General features: G+C 36.1%; 1 protein-coding gene across 2 annotated transcripts in view; it reads right to left on the bottom strand.

Moving 5' to 3' along the window:
• The window catches only part of IBTK (inhibitor of Bruton tyrosine kinase), a 45,386-nt gene that overhangs the window by 7,659 nt on the left and 20,077 nt on the right, over positions 1-17,650 (bottom strand). For both annotated transcript variants that reach the window (XM_026695111.2, XM_026695112.2), the window contains exons 11-22: positions 15,581-15,752; positions 13,616-14,224; positions 11,311-11,397; positions 9,853-9,935; positions 9,726-9,763; positions 7,198-7,294; positions 6,540-6,641; positions 6,073-6,190; positions 5,359-5,419; positions 4,207-4,334; positions 2,725-2,837; positions 277-434 (exon numbers count right to left, since the gene is read on the bottom strand). In XM_026695111.2, coding sequence (XP_026550896.2) covers positions 277-434; positions 2,725-2,837; positions 4,207-4,334; positions 5,359-5,419; positions 6,073-6,190; positions 6,540-6,641; positions 7,198-7,294; positions 9,726-9,763; positions 9,853-9,935; positions 11,311-11,397; positions 13,616-14,224; positions 15,581-15,752 — 1,766 coding nt within the window. The remainder of the gene's footprint in view (positions 1-276; positions 435-2,724; positions 2,838-4,206; positions 4,335-5,358; positions 5,420-6,072; positions 6,191-6,539; positions 6,642-7,197; positions 7,295-9,725; positions 9,764-9,852; positions 9,936-11,310; positions 11,398-13,615; positions 14,225-15,580; positions 15,753-17,650) is intronic.

Raw genomic sequence — 17,650 nt, 5'->3', positions numbered from 1 at the left:
CACTAAACAAAACACTAATTTTACATGGCACGGTATTTTGCAGATTACAAAGCCACAATCTATAGTAGAGGGTTAACATCTGCAGAATTCAGGGTAAATGAAATACACATAAACCACCAAAATTCAATCAACAGACATGGCACTTTAGATAAGAATGCTTCTCCTCTTAGTCATTTAACCACTGGGTGTGGTTTGTTCTGTCTCTAAAAAACTTATTAAATTTTATGCTGTACTTAATACATCAGTATTAAGGGAAAACAATCAGCAAACACAAACCTCAATTTTATCTGTAGAGAGACCTGCTGTGAAATCAGGAGATTGCAAATCTCTGGGACTGTTCACTCCCACAGAACTGCCTTCAGAATCAGATGTCAGCATTTCAGAGAGGGATTCAATAGAATTGGCTTTATCCAGTTTCAATATCCCTGCATGAACTGGAGAAGGGGGGGAAACATACAATTATCTTAGGACAAATCAGAAATGCCCAGGGAAGCAAAACTACTGCATTCTTTTATCTGGAGAATGAACCGCTATGCTGTACACACAATGTTCCTGAATCTCACCCATTTTTAAGATGTGTGGATTCAATTCCCAGAATTCCCTGTTCAGCTGGGGATTGAAAGCTACTAATCAAGCTGCTGAGATCCAGAAAGACTCCTCTAGTAGTTAAGACTGCCTGCTTGAGTTCACAGAGAAAGGGTTTTCCCCAAATCCTGTTTCAAGCATGTAGCAGCACCCTTCAGTTTCTGCTCTTTTATGCACAATTCTCAAGACTCCCATTGCTTCACGTTATCACTTCTGGGGAATAAGGTAGCAACGGTTTTTCTCCACTGTTGCGGAGCTGGAATAGAAAAATGTATGAGCTCTTAAATTACACTATTTCAGTCATTCTGAGGAAACATTTTGAAACAGCATTGCTTCAAACATGGAATGGTTTCAGAGTAGCTGAAACACTTATTTCAAATTTTCAGTTCAAGATTGCACACCTCAGTGATGTGTATTATAATAAGCTGCTTACATGAAAAAAAAATCAGATTTGTATATTTTCTTCTTAACAGAATAAATGCATCATTTGGAAAATCTAACCACAATCTTCCTTTTAATTTTCCTTTAGTAATAAGAGGCCAAGTGTTAGTTAGAGGGCTACAATCCATTTAATTTTCAATTAAAAAATGTAGCAAAAAAAAGTTCAGTATTGTTTTTACGTAGTCACTTTTTTTATACATATTACATTTAGTATTAATCTCCCATGATTCAAAAATGTTACTTTAAAGCTGCAACCAAAATGACATGAAGAAAATAAGTAATCTGTTATGTGCAGGACACTAAATATACTTTTTCCTACAGGGAATTCTAAAATGTTAATTATTTAACTCAATGTAAGCTAATTCTATGTGACTAGTAAAGGTAGAGATTCTCTCTCTGAAATACTATTACAGCCATTTTAATTAAGTAATCATTGTATAATCAAGGAAGTGTTGATTTTATTTTTTTAAGCCTTCTTAAAATATAAGGGTAGATTTTACTTGGAAAATGGCGACTTTTTTAGGTCTTTACTGTTGTCAACAATGGATATTTATGCTTATGCTTGATTAAGATCAATGAGGCTGGAAGTAGCTGCCCATGGTCAGTTTGGATAGTGAGATGGGCAACATATAAATTTAATAAATAAATGAAGTATTATTTCAAAATGGTTCCCAGTTTCAATATGAATGACGTCAAACCTCAAAGACTGAAAATTTCTGGAGTTCAAATCTGTCCACCATTTCTTGGGCTGTATGTTTAATCAGCATGTTTGTATCTTAATAAGTCTTGTCTTAATAAGCAAACATAACTAGAGTATGCATTCAGATTGAAAATAAACCAATCTAAACACTAAGAGGAACAATGTGTACATGCACATGTAACATGGTTACTAAATCGTATCATACAATTCTTGTGTGTTTGGATATTTATATTGTAAATTTTCAGATGACTATATCATTCTGATTCTCTCTTTTTACTGAGATATCTGAAAACTGCAGCCATCTCCCAGTATTGTGATTAACTTTACAGAAAAGAAACTTCAACCTTTAAATTTCACATAGCATTGTAGTATTTTTCATTTTTCATTCTCCTGTTATGTCATCTTTCCATGGAGTAATAGCAGTAAACCTTTGTGCATAACATTATAGGGGAGAGGCACTGTGGTTGTTGGATATGTATTAATTTGGTTCAGCACACACATACACACACTTTTTTTATATATTTTATTTCCTAGATATATTTAAAATTAGATATATATAGATATATTTTTAAAAAGTTATCAGGAATCTTGTTTCAAGCTATTAAAACAATGGCATCTTATTCTGGTGGTCTACAAATTGTCTCCAATTCTCTGGAGTTATCAACAAAGTGGCTGTCTATACAGCCATATGCAGAGCCAGCTTTCAGAGTAGCTACACAAGATGTGAAAAGGACATAGCTCTTGTAATGATTCAAAGAAAGCTGCTTCGTTCATGCTATTATGTTTTGTGAAACATCTCTTGCAAATCCTTTCTACAAACTTAGCACACAATAATGAAATAATTGAACCTTGGGATACATCAAATCCCTAAGTTAATTCTGGCACTATAAAAAAAATGAGCCCTTATAAGCCATGTGTTAGTGCATACATTATAATTATGCAGAATGTTACCTGAAATCACTCTTTAAAAAATAGTTTAGCCTGCTTTTGCCACTAACCTGTAGTGGGTGGATTCTGGATAATATCTGACAGATTATACCCTCCTGAACTGTCAGAACGTCTTCGAGGTTTCTTTTTAGCCTTTGCTTTAGCTTTCTTGAGAAGTGCTTCTCTAATTAAAACAAACAAACAAACAAACCCAAAACCAATATTGATTTCCATCTCACTAATTCCTTCAAAGCAATTAAAGTGATCATTAGTACCCTGTAACTGCTAGGCAACAGGCAGACTCCTAATCCTTTTTCAAACAATACGTTAACATTCAGTGGCATGGTTTCCGATTATATCGAGAAAGGAAGCACATAACAAGTGAAGTAATTCCTCTTAACACAGAAAACGCTCAGTGCAAAATACACGACTACAGGGAAGAACTCCACTCATTTTCTGTCACTGCCCCATCAACTGAGGTAGACAGCCCCAGCCATCAAAGGTTGCAATCCTTGATCTAGAAAGACCTAAAACATTATTCAGTATTATTTAAACTTGGCAACTTTATGATGGGTGTACTGCAACTCCCAGAATTTCCAAGCCAGATGCATCACATATCTTAATGTTGCCATGTTCAAAAAACACTGATTTAAAATATTCTTCCCTTTTACAACAGCCTCCCAGATTAAAATTTCTCCAAATTCAAGATAAATGGTTTTCTAGCCCAATTTAGAAAAGCTTGGCATTTTTAATATATCCGATTCCAAGGTTCTTTCAGTACTTTGCAATTTACCTTGTACTATGTAACACCGAAGTGGGCTTACTACTCATTATACAGGCTGACTTGCCTCAACACCTGAACACTGAGGTTGCCTAAGCTTTTCTCTTCTTGTTGTTTAGTTTCAGTCAAGACCATGGAAATTACAGCGGGCATTTACAGTACTCAAGAAGCATCAAAGAAAATCAAAGAGAAGAGTACGCAGCTCTCGAATGTTTGAGGGCTGGACCAGACTTTTTGCAGCATGGCAAGCATCCTTCAAAAGTTTCAAGAGTGAAATTGGTGATTTAAGGCATTACAAAGCTTTCAATACTCATTTTGCCTCCTTTGGCCCTTCTCCCAACAAAAAGAAAATGTTTTTTGAGCTTACTCACTTTGAGGGGCTCTGAAGTCTGGCAGTCCCACTTTATTAAGAAAGATTCCATTCCAAATGTATGACTGTTTCTTAAATATTGGAGCTACATGGAGTGGCAATGCTTCAGAGCCCTCTAGAGCAGACTAGCTTCTCTGGAGTGAAGCAGGACTCAAAATTCTACAATCTTAATGTAAAAGGGCGCTCCTTTGCTCAGGCATTGTTGCCTTTCAGCATAAATGGTTTTATACATTTGCAAAAGACTGCAGGCCAATGGAGCAGCAGCCGCAAGGTAACTCTACTATAACACTCCGAATCAGACGTGGAGCTGCTCTTAAAGGCTACTTCACTGTCGACTCAATTGGAAGAATGAAGAGGTTCGTTCACGCCTATTACATCTATCAGAAGGAAAAGAATTCTTACTGGAAAACTTGTTCTGTACTCCGCTCCTCTTTTAGGAAGACAAAGGTTTCTCCCTCCTCGGGCTCCAGAGAACTAATATCAGGACCATCTTGGTATGGAGTAATTAATCTGCGCTCCATAGCAGGAATCTGCAACATTACAAAGTCTTTTTAATTTGGCAATGTTGGGGGGGGGGGGCATCAAACTTGTATTTTAAAAAGCTGTCAGGCTGCTAAAATTCTGGAAAAAAATGTACGGTTTAAAGAGTGCCACAATGTTTTAACAGTGTTATATAATGCATGAATGAATCTTGGGGAGCAATATATAAAATATATAAAAAACACATATATAGCTTTCTTTATCAAAAAAAAGTAGAACACGTTGTTCTTGCGTTTTTACTTATATTATACAAAATACAACATTTTTCTTTGCTGCCATAGGAATTTAATGCAATATAAAAAAGAAAACCAGCTGAACTACATTATTCTCTATATCAACTTTTTCTGCAAAAAAAAAAAAAAAGAGCAGCATCGCGGATGGGCAATCTTTTCAGGATGTACCCACTCCTACACAGCCATAAACAACATCAAGGCTGGTAAAAATTAAAAATGGGTTTACCAAAATCTCCAAATATATCTTAATAGGAACACCAAATTTACAAACATGAATGCTGAAATGTCATGGCCTTCCTAGACCTAAAACCTGAAAGTTATTATAGAGAAATAATGAAATACTGAATTGGGGTATTCCAAAAGCTTTACAGAAGTTGCAAGTATTTTGGTTCCTATGTGTTACATGCTACCATCAGTTGTGCTGCCCAACTGGTTATACTATTTTTAGAGCTGCATTGCTAATACCAAAACCATGTTACTTTACAAAAATGAGAAACTGCTCACTCTGCTAAGATTCACTAGTGCATTTCATTTTATTTGGAACATCCTACAATATCTTTCCATAATTTTAATGAAGCATGAGATTGCTATCAATGCCACTTATAATCCAAAATAAATTGGGAAGAGAATTTCAATTAAAAAATGACTTCAAAAAAAACACCATATCACTTTAATAGTCTACATTTATCCAAACAGATATCTAGAAAAAATTGTCATTACATTTCATCTTTCAAGTTATTTTAAATTGTAGCCTGTTTTAGCTAATGAGTGCGGAACTCACCATTTTTCTATAAGAGGTAGAAAGTTCTTTGAAAACTTCATCACTTAGAACATTCAGAACTCTATGACAAATACAAATGAAAATGTGGTTCAGTACTGGCATTATATACCCTGCTGTGCCCCAACAGTAATCAATGAAAGCTGATGTTGACTTCTGAATATTTTTTTAATTTGGTTTCTTAAAGCATAGAGTATACTGATAATAGACTTAAGTTCTAAATTGACCAGAAAAGAAGTATTTTGAACTTGGAACAAGACAGAACCTTGAAAAAGATGCATTTCATTGGAGCAAAATTTGAAACATGTCTATTTCAACCTCAAAATACAATTCTTGGAATGTGTATGTTCTGATATGAGGTCAGAACACTCAAATCGACTGTTCTGACTTCAAAACATTTCATACATGGAAATAGAATTGGTTAAATAGCAGCATTTAAACAAAAAAATATTGAAACCTGGTGAAGGTTAGATGTTCAACTTGCGGGCAATTTCATTAAATATATGGATTATATTGTTAGTTAATATAATTCTGTTATTCCTATTTTTAGTAATTTTGTCCTGTTTTGATTAAAAGGCTAAAGAAAATCTTGCCTCTAGACAGTTTGATTTTGATGTTTAGGTTTCATACCTATATAGCTTTCCAAATAGGAGAATGAGGGCTAAAGGATGTGCAATCATACAGTCAGACATATAGATATCAAGGCCCCGCTCTTACCGTGTTTCAAGTATGGCTGCCATGTTTAATATGATGAATTGCGAGCAGGACTGTTTTAGCTGTTCAGCATTATATGTGGCTGAAAATTCCAGGAGCTCAGCAGCATTCTTTAAAGTCACTGAAATTTATAAATAGTGGTTATTTATTTGGAGAACATGACAGAGACAAATAAGGTGATCACTTTTTGCCAGGTGCCAATTGTAGAGGACCCATACACCAAGAAAAGTTTATAACCATATTCCAGGGTATTCACAAGATTCTAAGGAATTTTCTAAAATGCATACTCAGATCTCACTGACAGCAAGAATTCATGCAGCATAGATTGAAAACTTTGGGTAACTGCACTTTTTAAGAAGATTTGTTCTTTCATGTTTAATAAACAATATGACCACGTGCTCACTGTGATCCAAGCTTCTACATTATTTTAATAGAAAATGAAAGTACAACAATCTGAAACAAAAACTCACATTTTTCTGTAATGGCTACTTCACAAATTTCTTTTAACCGTAACATAAGGAACTGGTCTGCCACCACAAGAACATTGCAGATGAATTCCACATTTTGAGACTCTGGAAATCAGTGAAAAATTGTAACTTGAACGAATTTTCAACTCATTCTACTTACTGTCCATGGGCTAGTTGAACCAACATCACATGCTACCACTTGTAGTATACTAATTCCCTTTACACCAAATGGTTTCAAATGATTGGATAGGAATATCAAATTTTCCTCTAGAAGCACCTGTTTCATTTTCCACAGTGAATTATCTTTTATCCTTTTCCTCATTTCACCTTTCTGCAAGCATATTTTTAAAAATGACTTACTATTTGCAACAGCTGCTGTGAAGGAATCTAGGATGCTAATTTTAAAGAAGGAGTTTCTTCCTCAGGCAATCTTAGCCCTATTTGCGGTGGAGTTTCATATCATAGTCTGGGGCTATCCCTACTACTTTCTTTTTTTACTCCCGATGTCTATTCCCTACTTCTCCCAATTTCCACTCCCGATGTCTATCTTATCCCTAATTATGTGCAAACATGAATTTTCTCAAAGGATACTGCACTTCCAATTCATTCCTAATACTACTCATTTTTATTCTAGTGATATAAGAGATGTTCATGCCCTCACCTTTTATTGCAACAGCTTCATCTTTGTAAATATAATCCAAGATGACCTGCAGGATTTCAGATGGGAAAGGCAACTCTAGAGACGAACAACATGATGCCTACACGAAGAATTTACACAAACATTTGGTGCAAACATTTACACAAAATAACTATTAAGAAATAAGTATCTATGATTTTCAAATAATGAAGATCATTTGCTGGGTCTGTTGGTAGCCCAACAATTATATGAGAAATTAAGTTGTTTTTCATTCTTGAAAATCAGGAGGGATTTTCTCAAAACTTCTATTATCCAAAGCATGCTTTTTTCCATGACAATCAGATTAATGCTTCTTACATTTTAGCATAAGAAGTACAATAGAAGCAATATTTTTAACCAACTCCATTTTCTACACAAATTGTGCGTCTTAATATACTTCTTATGAAAGGTGATGGAAGCCCATCTGACAGAGTGGCTTCACAGCATTATCCATTTCCAATGAGATCAGTTGCCAGGAATTAAAGCTAACAGACAGAACAGAGCTAAAAAGCACAGCTGGCAGGCTCTTCTGATAGCAACTACAGAGGATACATAAACGCCCTTATGTTCTCATAGCATATTGTATGGGAATTAATGATACAGTACAAAGCATCCATGCCTCATCAATTGTTCTGAAATCTCAAGCCAAATGCAAAGAAAGGGGAAAATCTCACATAAACACAGTATCCTGAAGACACAACTGAATTATTTCAAAAATTTTGGCAATGCTCCATTTTGGAAAATAACTGTAAGGGAGTCTACTAAATGCTCCATAGCGATTAGTCATCCACTGGCACTTTTAGTGTACACTAATTTGAAAAAGACTCGAACTGACTTCATGCTTTCAAGATTGAATAGAAAAACCATTAAACATTCACACACCCCAAAAAATCCCAATGCAATTGGGGGGGTGGGGGGGGGGGGCTTGCATTACTGTTACATAACACTAATATGTGCACATGATTAGTAATATAACAAGCCATGCACATTTAGACACATCCCTAGGAAATTAAGTGCCAAATCCAGCAATAAATTAGTTGTCTCTGCTATCACTGCCAATAAACCACAAAATCTCTGTTTTATATTTTATTATATTGGATGTTGTTTTTAACTTCCAGAACTGTTTACAAGTTGGGCAACTTTAGAAAGTTGAGTGATCAATTAAATCAGGGGTCCCCAACCACTGGTCCCCGGACCGGTACCGGTCCGTGGAACAATTTTTACCGGGCCGCCGGTTTGCTGGGCACCGCCATCTTGTTTTGATGAAAAAGTGCTTCCGGTGAGCTTTTCCGGGTAAAAAGCGGTGTTTGGGTGCTGAAAGAATCCTCGTGCCTTAGTTTCATCAAGGGGGTGGTGGCTTCGAACAAAACTAAGGCGCAAGGATTCTTTCAGCATGCATGGCAAGGCGAGCCGAGCGACCGCCCCGAAGCCGTCGTGAAGCCCATCGAAACAGGTACAAAGGAGGAGTTGAAGGTGGCAGGGAGAAGCGGAGGACGGCTGGCTGGCCGGTCGCTCGGCTCGCCTTGCCTTGCCATGCATGCTGATGCCGATACCGGGCCGCAGATGATTTTGTGATGCCGGCACCGGGCCGCGGATGATTTTGTGATGCTGGTACCGGGCCGCGGCACAAAAAAGGTTGGGGGCCACTGAATTAAATGATAAACGTGCAACAGTTAGGCCTGTAGAAAAATCTATTCCATTGCAATCAAGAGAATAGCAATGAACCCAAGCATTTCTATTCAGAAAAAAGAACACAGTAAAATGGAAATAATTGAAGTAAAAGAGTAAAGAAGCAAATAATCTTCAGATACGGGATGAAGGGTTAATAAATGTGGTACGCAGAATGCCTAATGGCTTAACCAGATACGTGGACTTGAATACAAGAGAATAGATGACCATATGAAACAGTGTCACCTTGTTCTAAACTCCAGATATCATCTGGGATTACATTGGCTGACACAGCATAAGAAAAGAAAGGTTGCTACAGCGGCTTCTTTCTCACAAATACAATTTTTATAAAAGTTAACCCATCCTATTCTTTTAAAAGTATTCTCAACCAGAATATCTTTTAAAATGTTCCTTTATCTATTAAGAATCTACTACGGTAATTTTTCACAGGCAATGAGGACATTTTAATTTTCTTCCGTGTGAACAATTTTATTATTAACAGGCCATTAATTTTTCCTTTGTCCCTGAATATCTGAAGTTCCTTCCACTGAGCAAGATCCTGCTATATATATAATGTCATTAAAATCTATCAATATATATAGTGCAACTAACATTTAATACTAATTATAAGTATTAAAATGAAGTAACTATACATTCTTTATACAAAAAAAGAAATGCTGCTGTATTCTTAAATATTTTTTATCTTCTTAATAGGATATAATCCTCTATGCTGCATGACGTTACTTTAATATACTTGATAAGAAAATAATTTTCTCCACATAATCCCCAATAAATACTTTTGCACCTTTAAAAAAAAGGCATTGGTAATGGATCTGCACACTCACCTCGATCCAAGAATTGCTCAGCATGCTGTGAAAGTAGTCTGCAAAGGAGAGAGATTTCATTCTGACATGTATTAAAAAGACACTGACCTATTAATAAATTAAGCAAGCCACCTTATATTATACCTACCAAGTCTGGCACACAGCACACATTTGTGGCATGGGAATTCCTTTCCATCTTTAGACTTGATAGTCACATCACAAAAGTGTGAACTGGAAAAAAATGACAACATTGTATTACACTAATTAATCAAAAACAGCAGTTTATTGCTTACAAAGCTTAATATGTAAACACACAATGTATTTATTTAATTTTAAGTTGTAATTTTACAAAAACAAGTTTGTGATTGAAACCAACAATCAGTGCCAGATTTTGTCCTTGCTGAGTGAAGAGATTCTCCCTTTTTGCTTGTAGACATCAAATTGATTTCATCTTGCCCATCTAGAAATGTGCATTTCTAGAGCCATATTTTAGGTTGTTTGGATAATTTGGATAATTTGTTATAAATATTGAAATTATTTTCGCAGAATTCTATCCTGCTTCATTTTATACACCAAAGCCATTTTCCTACTATCTTAGATGCTATTTATTTTCTCCCTGAGCTCTTACATATCCTAACATTAGCATATCTGTTGTTGAATTAGCAAGATATTGCCACGATACATGTGTTTATCCTCCAGTTCCTCTGCTTCTATGGTTGGAGTGGTATCATCAAATTTCTGATTGATTTGCCTAGCATTCAAGTTGAGATAATTCTATGGCTTTTTTGGTTGTATTGCAGAACTGACTTTGACTTCTATGGAGATTCTATCATCCAGGTCATGGTTGACCCAAAGGTGCTTTTTCAAGAGGCAACTGGACTTCCCGGTTTTTCTTTGATGATGTCTTGCTTCTCATCCAAGCTGAAGAAACTTCTTGTATGAGAAACGCAACGTCTTCAAAGAAAAACCAGAAAGTCCAGTTGCCTCTTGAAAAGGCACCTTTGGGATGACTTTGACTTCCTCTTGTTAACTGATGCTCCATTATTTTACTAGCTTCTTGTCTGCATTAGACTCAATGTTACTCTGATGTTGTTCCATTCCATTTCAATTTGCGGATTCCAAGAATGTCTATGTCTAGTACTGATATTTCTATTTGAGAACAAGTTCATCATTCTGCCATTCCATATACCAATGTTGCAGTGCTAAATTTTCTTTTGTTTCTGCTCACATCAGGATTGGCTTCAGTCCAAAATAAATAACTGCTCTTTCCCAAAAGCTCATTGGATAGCCTCTGACCCAAGGAATACGTTCTAGTATAATATTGACATTCAATAGATTGTGAGTGTCCATTTGGTTTTCTTGGCAGGATATTGGAGCGGACTGTCATTTTCTTTTCCAGTGGATCTTATTTATTCTTATTCCCATTACTAAATTCAGCCTACCATGGATGACTCTTCTTGGAGTGTATTCTCTGAATATCATAGCCATCATAGCCATCACTGAAATGTGAAACCCTTCACCACAATTCAGGAAGAGTAGTTTCTGGATTACCCATTGGTTTATTTGGTCTTGTAACCCCCACCTCTTCCAAATCCTAGAAACTCACCATTTTTTCTGACTGAACTTTGTTTTGTTGCCATTTTTTCTGTTCACAACATTAACTCTTCCATTTTCTATCCTGATTCCATCTAGCCTGCATGAAAAGTTTTAAAAAAAAAATCACAATTGTAGAGGAAAATCATTATTACAAGAATTTATTTTGAAAGTAATAATAAATAACCAACAGAAAATTTGTTTGCCAAAGTTCAGTACATAGTATTTTTCCAGTAGCGAATGTGCTTTTTTCAGAATTAGAAAAGCATCTGCTTTTGTATATATTTCTTTGTCTGTGCCAGCAAAGTAAAAAAAGATTATGAAGGCTCCCTAGAAATGGGTAAGGGATTAAGGAAGCTAAACAGGATTACGATAAAGTCCATAACTAATTTGTATAATTTTCTTATATTTTGAGTAGCAAAGTAAATGCAACAGAACAAGATGCTACTTCAGTTGTTAATTTTCTGCATATTTGTAAATGACTTCAGCTATACAGGTGAAACTCGAAAAATTAGAATATCATGCAAAAGTTCATTTATTTCAGTAATGCAACTTAAAAGGTGAAACTAATATATGAGATAGGCTCATTACATGCAAAGCAAGATAGTTCAAGCCGTGATTTGTCATAATTGTGATGATTATGGCTTACAGCTCATGAAAACCCGAAATCCACAATCTCAGAAAATTAGATTATTACATGCAATCAATAAAACAAGGATTGTACATAGAACAGTATCGGACCTCTGAAAAGTATAAGCATGCATATGTACTCAGTACTTGGTTTGGGCCTCAATGCAGCGTGGCATGGAAGCTATCAGCCTGTGGCACTGATGAGGTGTTATGGAAGACCAAGCTGCTTCAATAGTGGACTTCAGCTCTTCTGCATTGTTCGGTCTCATGTCTCTCATCTTTCTCTTGGCAATGCCCCATAGATTCTCTATGGGGTTCAGGTCAGGCGAGTTTGCTGACCAATCAAGCACAGTAATCCCATGATCATTGAACCAGGTTTTGGTGCTTTTTGCAGTGTGGGCAGGTGCCAAGTCCTGCTGGAAAATGAAGTCAGCCTCTCCATAAAGCTCATCTGCAGAAGGAAGCATGAAGTGCTACAAAATCTGGTAGATGGCTGTGTTGACCCTGGACTTAATGAAGCACAGTGGACCAACACCAGCAGATGACATGGCTCCCAAAATCAACACAGACTGTGGAAACTTCACACTGGACTTCAAGCATCTTGCAGTGTGTGCCTCTCTATTCTTCCTCCAGACTCTGGGTCCTTGGTTTCCAAATGAGATGCAAAAGTTGCTCTCATCAGAAAAGGGAACTTTGGACCACTGAGCAACAGACCAGGTCTTTTTTTCTGTAGCGCAGGTAAGACGCTTCTGACGTTGTTTGTTGTTCAGGAGCGGCTTGGCAAGAGGAATACGACATTTGAAGCCCATGTCCAGGATCCATCTGTGTGTGGTGGCTCTTGGTGCACTGATTCCAGCCTCAATCCATTCCTTGTGAAAGTCCCCAACACTTTTGAATGGCCTTTTCCTGACAATCCTCTCCAGGCTGCGGTCATCCCTGCTGCTTGTGCACCTTTTTCTTCCACACTTTTCCCTTCCACATAACTTTCTATTAATGTGCTTTGATATAGCACTTTGGGAACATCCAACTTCTTTTGCAATTGCTTTTTGAGGCTTTTCCTCCTTATGGAGGGTGTCAATGATGGTTTTCTGCAAAGCTGTCAGGTCAGCAGTCTTTCCCATGATTGTGATTCCTACTGAACCTGACTGAGAGACAATTTAAAGGCTCAGGAACTCTTTGCAGGTGTCATGGCTTAATTAGCTGGTTTGAGTGGGACACTTTGAGCCTAGAATATTGAACCTTTTCACAATATTCTAATTTTCTAAGATTGTGGATTTGGGGTTTTCATGACCTGTAAGCCATAATCATCACAATTATGACAAATCACGGCTTGAACTATCTTGCTTTGCATGTAATGAGCCTATCTCATATATTAGTTTCACCTTTTAAGTTGCATTACTGAAATAAATGAACTTTTGCACGATATTCTAATTTTTCGAGTTTCACCTTTATGGTTCAAACAGTAAGGTGGAACCCTCTTCTTAAGAATATTTTCTGTTCATAAAATTTGCTACAACACTGTACATACGGAAAGCCTCATGTTTTCAAATATTTTTTTTCTGAATGTAGAACACTCCCATTACCAGACACATCAATAATGGGTTCAATTATTTACCTGAAGATTAAACTATTATGTTGGGGGGTGGGTGGGAATCACACATACAAAATCATAAAAAGGCATCACATACCTTGAACTTAAATTACTAAGACCAAATTTCTTTGCAGCAATTTGCAACATTTTAACAAGATTCATTTCTTCTCCAACATCTTTGCATTTTTTAGAAGTAGATTTTGATTTACTTCTCTGCTTTTCATTCATCATTTGCACTTGGTTGTGTCTATAAACCGCAAATGCAGACTTGTTATTAACATCCCCATGAACAGCTATTTTATTCAAGTTTGTAATTAAGTTGTCTTCATTCTCTTCCACTTTTTCTTTGTACACTATTCTGGGCCTGTAGCCATGAATCAGCAGATCGCATGAGTCTGTGTAAATGTACTGGAGAAGGTACATAAACAAGTCTGGATGAAGTTTCTCTATCACAAAGAGATCACAACCAACTTCGTCTTTATCTTTACGATAAAGGTCAGCAGAATCTAACCAGTTTGGGCCTGATGCAAAGAGTTTCCAGAAAAAAACAGAACGCACTGCCAACATGTATTTGTGCACAGGAAAAGTCTGAGTGCCAACTTGGAAAGTAACATCATGGATAGTGTCCATAACTTCAGCTTCTCTCAACAAGTTTCCAAAATCTTCAGTAATTGTGGACTTTGACACATTTGGAATTTCATACAAACTGGAAGAAGAAAGTATACAAGTGTTAATTTTTCCAAGAAATCCAGCTTTTATTATATCCTGTAAAAATCTTCAGATATAATGGAAAGAAAAAGCAACAATTTTTAAAAATAGGAATTTTTACCTGCTGAGGGAACATGAAACAAAAGCACAATGAACACAATCTTGCCCTGGATATATTCAATGGTGAAAAAAAATAAGGTTCCACATTTAGGCAAGAAAAACCAAATGTACAGGTACAGCATAGGTAGTACCTCACTCAATAGTAGTAACTGTGAGAGAGATGTTGGAGTCCTAATGGACAATTACTTAAATATGAGCCAACAGTGTGCTACAGCTGCCAAAAAAGCCAACACAGTTCTAGGCTGCATTAACATAGGAACAGAATCAAGATCATGTGAAGTAATACTACTTTATAATGCCTTGGTAAGGTCACACTTGGAATACTACATCCAGTTTTGGTAACCACGATGCAAAAAAGAAGTTAAGACTCTAGAAAGAGTACAGACAAGAACAACAAAGAAGATTAGGGGACTGGAGGCTAAAACATATAAAGAACCGTTGCTGGAATTGGGTATGTCTAGTTTAGTGAAAAGAAGGACTAGGGGTGACGTAATAGCAATATTCCGATATCTCAGGAGTTGCCACAAAGAAGAGGGAGTCAGGCTATTCCCAAAGCACCTGAGGGCAGGACAAGAAGCAACGGATGGAAACTAATGAAGGAGAAAAACAACTTAGAATTAAGGAGAAATTTCCTGACAGTGAGGACAATTAATCAATGGAACAACTTGCGAATTTTCCAACACTGGAAGTTTTTAAGAACAGATTGGACAGCCATTTGTCTGAAATGGTATAGGGTTTCCTGCCTGAGCAGGGGGTTGGATTAGAAGACCTCCAAGGTTTCCTTCAACTCTGTAATTCTATTCTATTCTATATATGGAACGTGCCTTTTAGATATGCACAAATATATCCTATCTTTTGGAAGAGGGAATGTGGGAAGCTCTCAACTGCTGATTGTAAGTATCTTGAATAAAGAGCATTCATTCATTTTAACAATTAAAAAAACATTTTCCCATTCTGAAAATTTAACATGCTATTATTTCTTATTGTATTTCAACCCATATTTTGCTTAGTTTTTGGAACATAGCCCAATGTTGTTTTCTCTGCTGACAGCAAAGCTGGGTTAATTACCCTTTCCTTAGGTAAGAGTACAAACTTGAATGCTAAATTTAATGAGGTAAGAGCTTGAGTAATTTGCATGAAAATATAAATAATCAGTCGGGCAAATTTTCAGTTCACTAGCACTATTCCCTCCAGAAGTTGCAATGGGAAAGGTTATTGCAATAAGTTCTCAAACCTTGTTTTGGGATCTGACTGTAAAACAGCAAAATTACATCCATTAGGATCTGTTGCAATACTGACTGCTCTGTGCACAAAAGCAAGTTTCTCAAGTTGTATTCGTTCATATGCATTGTTTGCATCAGAGGATGAGATATCACTTGAAGAATTCTGAAGATTTGACACAATATCTGTAAAATAAAGACAATAATAATTAGATGATCAGCAGAGGAAGATAAATATTTTGATTTGAATAATTTTACTGAGACCACCAATACTAATAGTTTATGGATTCAAATTTCTATTAAGAATCGTATCTAGTTTGCTTTCTAAATTGTTCTTGTAATCAGGCCCAAAACCACAAAGGGACTTGGGCTTGCTGGCAGTTTCCTCTCTGGACTTGTAAATTTTTACCCACAATTTAGCAAACTGAGGATTTCTAAAACTGCAAGGATCTTAAAAGTAAGAGTATAGATAGACAATAATGATTCTTTTTTTTTTCCTTTAAGGGTTCTTAGATCTGAAGGCTGCATCCTTTCCCCCCAAAGACTCTGCTACTGCACAGATTTTTCATCACAATGGATTTTATTTACATATTTATTTATTTAAGCAAAATACAATTATTTAAGTACTAAGCACTTGTTAGCTTTAATACAAGACAAGCAGGCTCCATCTTAGGCTTCTCTAGGGTCTGCAGCTCACACCAATTCAGGCACAGTGGGCACCTTCCCATTACCCAAATGCAAACATCTTCAGTCCACATTTGTGAATGAGGCAAGGCTCTTATTCTTCCGCACTACAAAATAACTCTACAGAATTCTTCAAGTGATATCTCATCCTGTGATGCAAACAATGCACATGTACAAATACAACTTGAGAAGCTTCGTTTTGTGTCCAAAGCAGTCAGTATCACAACAGATCCTAATGGATATAATTTTGTTGTTCAATCCCTATCTCTATGCAAGGAAATGGGGAAATGTTTAAATGTTTTAAATTTAATTTTCAATCTTGCAGCAGAACTGGAATAAAAAATAGAGAAGCTCAGGACTATGCCTAGGAAAAGAAAAGAACCAGCACAGTTCTCAGCCTAAATGAAGGTTGAAATCTGAAAGATGCTGGAAAAAATAGGAAAAGCAGAGCGGAGAATTTTGCTTCAGGAATCATCTTTTTCTCTAAGAAAAAGATAAACAAGTCAAGAAAAAAAATAATCATTAGAAATTTGATATTTATCGGTCTACGTGGTATTAGTTAAGCCTTGCTGCCTCTTGTGCTTATTTTTTCCGTGGAAGTAGGATGGGTATATTATTCCTATCAAAGGCTATATCCAAGATTTGGTGTTGAGGTTATTTATTAACTTCTTGTGAGCTAAAAGATAGGCTAGAAGCAGTTTCTATTCCAATAACACTAATCGTAGCAGACCACTGCCATCTTGTGGTAAGGCTAGAATACTGCATAAAACCTGCACCACAGCTTCATAAGAGAGACCATTAAAAATAAGAGGGCAAAAGACTTTCAAGTTTAACACACAGAATTTTATTTTAAAGGTTTTTCTAATATAAATAATATTATTGAAGGATTTATTCTCTTTAAATTATTAGTTTTCACTGCATTTTTACCAACCATCTTAAAATTTTATTAGTTTTTACATTTTTTAAAATAAACCCTCATGACTTCGAAGAAAATATTTTTAATTTGCCAGAAATAAACTGAACAATTCCTAATATGTGCACTTTACCAGATGAAGAAAACATTGAATTTAACCTTAATCTACTATATCCGTTGCTGCTTTGGAAATAAAATTTATCACCGTGACATTACAAATGCAGCTGATTTTTCAAAACCTTAACATCAAACTCACAACTTCACTTTTTTATCAAATCCAAGGACTACAGGCAGTCTTCATTTAACGATGGGTTGTTTTCAGGCCCTCCTGTGGTTGTAAATCAAGGATTACCTGTATAATGCCTGGCTAAATAGAGAGAATACAGTATATATGGTTTAAGCAGCTGAGATTGTTAAAGTATTAAATAAATATGCTGCCTTTGGTTTTCTTTGTTTTATAAGTACAAGATACATTAACTGGAAGCAA

This window comes from Pseudonaja textilis, chromosome 1, assembly GCF_049901715.1.
Source record: "Pseudonaja textilis isolate UNSWEBS1 chromosome 1, rPseTex1.2, whole genome shotgun sequence".
Classification (NCBI taxonomy): Eukaryota; Metazoa; Chordata; class Lepidosauria; order Squamata; family Elapidae; genus Pseudonaja; species Pseudonaja textilis.
Note: the sequence above shows the minus strand (reverse complement) of the source record. Positions and strands in the feature narration are given on the sequence as shown.